Source organism: Myotis lucifugus, unplaced genomic scaffold (assembly GCF_000147115.1).
Source record: "Myotis lucifugus unplaced genomic scaffold, Myoluc2.0 scaffold_8498, whole genome shotgun sequence".
NCBI lineage: Eukaryota > Metazoa > Chordata > Mammalia > Chiroptera > Vespertilionidae > Myotis > Myotis lucifugus.
Window position 1 is genome coordinate 563 of NW_005879546.1, and position 6,350 is coordinate 6,912.

The 6,350-nt window shown below is 56.1% G+C and overlaps 1 protein-coding gene across 1 annotated transcript; it reads left to right on the forward strand.

Annotated features, from left to right (window-relative positions):
- Positions 1-393: 393 nt before the first annotated feature.
- On the forward strand, positions 394-5,188 carry APOPT1 (apoptogenic 1, mitochondrial; the record flags this gene model as incomplete). Its single annotated transcript, XM_006109340.3, has 3 exons — positions 394-457; positions 2,000-2,090; positions 4,955-5,188. Coding segments are annotated over 3 exons (258 nt in total), but the record flags the coding sequence as incomplete, so codon positions are not given.
- Positions 5,189-6,350: the final 1,162 nt, after the last annotated feature.

Sequence of the window (6,350 nt, forward strand, 5' to 3'; positions counted from 1 at the left end):
TGGCCCCAGTTGGGGCGCATGCAGGAGGCAACCAATTGATGTGTCTCCCTCACATCGATGTCTCTCTCTCTCTCTGTCTGTCTCCTCCCCTTCCCTTCCACTCTCTCTAAAAAAAAAAAAAAAATCAATGGAACAACCATCCTCCAGTGAGGATTAAAAACATAAATAAATAAACAAGCACAACACTTTTAACTAAACTGAGACATTTGAAAACTGGCCCTTTCTTCCTCCCTCCCTCCCTCCCTTTCTTTCTTTCTCCAGAGCGCTGGGGCTGTGTCCCGCCAGGGGGGACACGGGGTGTGGGGGCAGAGGGGGTCTGATAGGTGTCTGGGGCGGTGTCCCACCGGGGGGACATGGGGAGGCAGAGGGGGTCTGATATTTGTCTTTTTTTAGGAAAAAGAAGAATTTATTCACTCAAGACTAAAAGCAAAGGGCCTGGGCCTGAGAACTGAATCAGGTGAGTTTGTTTGTTCTTTTTCTTGCTTAAGTAACGGCATGAGGAGCTCAAAAGGAGAGAGTTCAGGGGGCGGGGCAGGCGCCCCAGGGACTCAGTGGACAGCCCTGCCTCCCCTGCTCCCTCCACTCTGCGAGGTCGCCCTCCGCTGATCCCGCTCATTTCCAGCGCATGGCCTCCTCCGCCCTCCGCCCCCCGGCACCAGCTCCTGGTCTCGGGGTGGCCCCAGGCTCCCGTGAGCGGATCGGGGAGGCCCCCTCCAAGTGTCCCGCCTTTGTCTCCGTGCCCGGCTACCTCTCAGCGTTTCCGCTTTCCCCGCGCTTTAACCTCATGGTAGTGCGGCCTGTTGGTTCTCTGCCCGTCGCAGTGACTTCCTCGTGGGTGTGGCCGGGCCTGTAAGTGGGGTGGGCAAGCTTTTCTGTAACCGGCTGAGGGTAAGGGCTAGTCAGGGGGCCCGGGGTCTGCCTCCCTCCGCCGCTGTGCCCTGTGCCGAGGGCCAGTGTGTCCAGCAGGCACCGCTGACAGTCCCGGCTGCAGTCGGCAACGCCCGCCCCAAACCCTCTCTCGGCAGCACAGCCAGGCGTCCCACCCACAAGCAGCCTGACAGTGCGCCCAGCCAGCTCCATCCCCCGTGTCTGCGGGATGACAGCCCCGCCCTCCCGGCCGTCCCCATGCCCCGCGCTCCGACCTGGCAGCAAAGGGACCCAGGACACCGGCCCTCCCGTCTCAGGCCCGCTGGCCCCACCCCGCACCTCCTCGGCTCCCTCCGCCTGTTTATAGCTCCCGGTGCGAGGAAGCAGCCAGCACAGGCTGGCCCCGGGGTCAGGCCGGGGTGGGGGTGGGGGGGCCTGGACAGCAGAGGGCCAGGCTGGGGTTGTGTTGAAGGAGCGTGGCTGCTGCCATGGAGACGGGGCTGGGCATAGTGCGAGGACAGCGCCTGACGCACCGTCTGCGTCCAGGAGACAAGTTCAGCGCGGACAGCAGGGTGGGACAGGGTGGGACGGTGGGACGCTGGTTTCCAGTAAACGTGGGTGAGTTAGTGGTCCGTCCATCTTTTTTTTTTTTTAATTGATTGATTGATTTGAGAGAGAAACATCAGTTAGTCGTTCCACTTACTTACTGTGCACTCACTGGTTGCTGCTTGTGTGTGCCCTGGCCAGGCACTGAACCGACCTTGGTGTATGGGCGATGCTCTAACCACTGACTCACCTGCCGGGGCTCTTTTTCTTTTCTTTCTTTTTCAAAGAGCATTTTTATGAGTTTATTTGGGCCAAACTGACCACATTGCCGGGAAGTAAGATCTCAAATGCCCTTCTCCCTCTTACATTTACTCCTCGGTCTTTTCTTCTTCGTGATGCTATTGTAAATGGAATAGTTTCTCTAGCTTCATTTTCAGATTGTTTGTTGCTGGTGAATAGAAATCAGTTGACATTTATATGTTGATCTTGTGTCCTGCAACCTTGCTCGACTTGTTTTTTAGGTCACTAGTTGTTTGTGGGTTCCTTTCCCTGAAGTATTCGTGTGTAAGTTGAAATTTATTTCCAGGTCAAAAGGCAACACTGAATGCAGAAGAAATGGCTGACTTTTATAAGGAATTTCTGAGTAAAAATTTTCAGAAGCACATGCATTATAACAGGTAGGTGTTTCCTTTTTTCTTACTGCTCCCCCGAGGACATTTTTCTATTGATTTTTAGAGAGAGTGCAAGGGAGGGGGAGAGACAGAAAGAGAGAAACATAGATGTGAGAGAGAGACATCGATCGGTTGCCTCCCACAAATGCCCCGACTGGAATCAGGGATTGAGCCTGCAACTAAGGTACGTGCCCTTGACCAGAATTGAACCCGTGACCCTTCAGTCCACGGGCCAATGCTCTATCCACTGAGCCACACCAGCTAGGGCTATTAGGTCCTGTTGATGAGGAGTCATTCATTCTATCAGATGCAGTGGCAGTATGTGGTGATGTGCTTTTAGAGAAGGTTTAACGGCACATAATGGTGTGTATTTCAGGTGAAACGATAGGATGTGATGTTTGAGATTTGCTTTATTATTTGTTTATTTTAATATACATACTAGAGGCCTGGGGGTTCCCTCAGCCTGGCCTGTGCCCTCTCGAAGTCCGGGACCCCTTGGGGGATGTCCACCTGCCGGCTTACATGGGGAGCGGGCCTAAGCCAGCAGGCGGACATCCCCTGAGGGGTTCTTAGCACTGCCACGGAGGTGGGAGAGGCTCCTGCCACCACTGCTGCACTCACCAGCCATGAACCCGGCTTCTGGCTGAGTGGCGCTCCCCCTTTGGGAGCGCACTGACCACCAGGGGGCAGCTCCTTTGTTGAGTGCCTGCCCCCTGGTGGTCAGTGTGCGTCATAGTGACCGGTTGTTCCACTGTTCGGTTGATTTGCATGTTAGCCTTTTATTATATAGGATTTTTTTATTTCAGAGAGGAAGAGAGAGGGAGAGAGAGATAAAAACATCAATGATGCCCTAACTCAGCAGTTCTCAAACTGTGGGTCGCGACCCCTTTGGCGGTCGAACAACCCTTTCACAGGGGTCGCCTAAGACCATCCTGCATATCAGATATTTACATTACAATTCATAACAGTAGCAACATTACAGTTATGAAGTAGCAACGAAAATAATTTTATGGTTGGGTCACAACATGAGGAACTGTATTTAAAGGGCCAGAGGTTGAGAACCACTGCCCTAACTGTTTTGGCTCAGTGGATAGAGTGTCGGCCTGCAGACTGAAGGGTCCCAGATTCAATTCCGGTCAAGGGCATGTACCTTGGTTGTGGGCACATCCCCAGTAGGGGGTGTGCAGGAGGCAGCCAATCAAAGTTTCTCTCTCATCGATGTTTCTAACTCTCTATCCCTCTCCCTTCCTCTCTGTAAAAAATCAATAAAAATATATTTTTTTTAAAAAAAGAAAGAAAAGAAACAGCAATGATGAGAGAGAATCATGGATCAGCTGCCTCCTGCACACCCCCTACTGGGGATCGAGCCTGCAACCCAGACATGTGCCCTGACTGGGAATCGAACCTGGGACCTCTTGGTTCCTGGGCTGGGCAGAGATTTGCTTTAAAATGTAACAGTGGCGGCACCGCGTGGAGCAGGAGAGGCAGGATCTAGAGCAGTGATGGCAAACCTTTTGAGCTCAGCGTGTCAGCATTTTGGAAAAACCCTAACTCTGGTGCCGTGTCACATAGAGAAATTTTTTGATATTTGCAATCATAGTAAAACAAAGACTTATATATTTGATATTAATTTTATATATTTAAATGCCATTTAGGAAAGAAAAATCAACCAAAAAAATGAGTTCGCGTGTCACCTCTGACACGCGTGTCATAAGTTCGCCATCACTGGGCTAGAGCCTGGTGGTACCGGCCGAGGCTGGGAGCTGGGAGAGCGAAGGTACTGCTGGTGCCGCGGGTGCTCTGAGCCGTAACGCTGCTCAGCCGACCGGGAGCAGCTCTCTCTGGACCTCCGCGTCCCTCTGAGAGCCGGACGTGCGCTGGTGGCTCTCAGAGCGGAACGGGCCAGCCTCAGCCAGGCTAGGCAGCGCCGGAGCCCGCCCGCTGTCCCCGCGGAAACGGAGCCCGCCCTTCCTCCCTACACCTGTCAGGCCGGTCGTCTGCGTGGGGGCGGCACCTGCTTTTCCTGAAGGCGGAACAGCCTCCTGGGATCTGTGTCGTCGTTTTCCGGGAAGCCCGGCTCACTCCGGGCCCTGTCCCCATTGCTGGCACCTGAAGTGGCCGGAGTGTAAAGAGGGTTCTCACGGCGGAGGCGCCAGCTCCCGGGTGTCCCCGGCTGTTGCTCATTCTTGCATCGGCTCGTTTGGTGGGAAAGCCGGGCACGTGGCCTCCCAGCCTCCGAGGCTCCGCCGGAGGGTCCGGGATGTGTGTTCCGCTGAGGACACGTTCCAGCTTCGCCACTCACTGCCCACAGTGGGCATTTGCAAGTGTGAGGCGTTCTGTAAGTCAGTCGCAGGCGAGCAGGCCGGGACCGGGGGCCCCAGCCCAGTCTGTCAGAAGCCGTGGAGCTGTCCCTTTAGAGACACAACCTATACAGAAGCGCGGGCCACCGCGCGGGAGAGGCCGGGGCTCTGTGACGCTGGCAACGCCGTAGTGAGCCCCTCACAGGTGCCTTGTCTCCTGCTTCTGAGGCAGGTCAGTGCCAAGGCCACGAGGCCCCCCTCGCTCAGTAACTGTCCCTGCAGGAGGCCCTGGGCCGAGAGGCCCCGGCTTCCGAGGGCTCCTCTGCAGGCTTTCAGCAAAAACCAGGCGGCCTGCAGGGGCTTCCAGGGTGGATGCCAAGGGGTTGGCGCCTCACTGGCATCCCCGAGTTGCCTATTCTCAGCCTGGTGAAGTCCAGGTGGAGGGAGGGAAGGCGTATAGGGACAGTTGGGCCTTCCTGAGGCCGGGAGAGGAGGGGGCAGTCAGGCCACTCGCCTCTCGGTCAGTCCTCAGTGTCCGGCTGGGGGTCACCGCTGTCCGTTCCTCTGCAGGGACTGGTACAAGCGTAACTTTGCCATCACCTTCTTCATGGGCAGAGTGGCCCTGGAGAGGGTTTGGAACAAGCTGCGACCGAAGCGGAAGACCAGCAGCTAGGAGCCCACCCAGCCACCCCGACCTGCGCGCCAAGCTTGGCGGGAAGCGGCTGGTTCTCGGAGCGTGTTCCCGGGGATCTAACCAGAGCGTGTTCCCGGGGATCTAACCAGAGCGTGTTCCCGGGATCTCACCGGAGCGTGTTCCCGGGATCTCACCGGAGCGTGTTCCCGGGATCTAACCGCCTGTCGGTGGCCGGGGTCCAGCCCTTCTCCCTGGGCCCTGGCTTATGGCAGTGCCAGGCAGCAGGAGGATGTGGCCCTGGTGCCCGGGGCCAGGTGGCTCTGTCCCGCCCGGACTCCCGCTGGCTCTGGTCACAGAAGTGACGTTAAATAAAGCCCAAGCCCTGTGTGCCTGTGTGTTGTGTTTCAAATTCCTCCGATTTGGAGTAGAGAACAGCTCGGCGGGCCTTCCCTGACTCCTCGGACGGGAGTGACTGGCAGCTGCTGCAGTGCCCCAGCCCTCAGGGACCAGGGACCAGGGACCACGCCCGGAAATGCAGCTGCCCTGCCACGGGGGCAGATGGGAAGCAGGGGCGGGTGCTCCGTCAGGGGCACCTGGGAGAGCTCCCCACGTGCTCCCGGGAGGTGCCGGCACGTGGTTAAACCCCACCCCCTTTTAAATCTTTTAAAGCCAGCACTGTTGGGGGGGGGTCACGCCTGCAGGAGGGGACACCTGCCTGGGCAGCCAGGCCACGTCAGTAAGCCAGCCACTTGGCAAACAGTGGCTTCTGTTGTTTGTATTGATTTCAGAGAGGAAGGGAGAGGGAGAGGGAAACATCCATAAGAGAGAAACATCGACCCGCTGCCTCCTGCACGCCCCCTACTGGCGATGGAGCCTGAAGCCCGGCATGTGCCCTGACCTGGAATCGAACTGGTGACCTCCTGGCATCTGGGACGGCGCTCAGCCACTGAGCCACACGGCCAGGGCAGGGCTCCCTCCTTGGATTCTAAACATTTAAGATTAAATGACTAGGAGCCCTGCCCAGTTTGGCTCAGTGGATAGAGCGTCGGCCTGCGGACTCAAGGGTCCCAGGTTCGATTCTGGTCAAGGGCATGTGCCTTGGTTGCGGGCACATCCCCAGTGGGGAGTGTGCAGGAGGCAGCTGATTGATGTTTCTCTCTCATCGATGTTTCTGACTCTCTATCCGTCTTCCTTCCTCTCTGTAAAAAAATCAATAAAATATATTTAAAATTTAAAAATAAAATGACTGGGAAATGTCACTTTAAGTCACAAATAAGAAGGAGAACAAATTGTAAGTAACGTTATTTTGACCCTGAAGTGTGTATGCTCAGG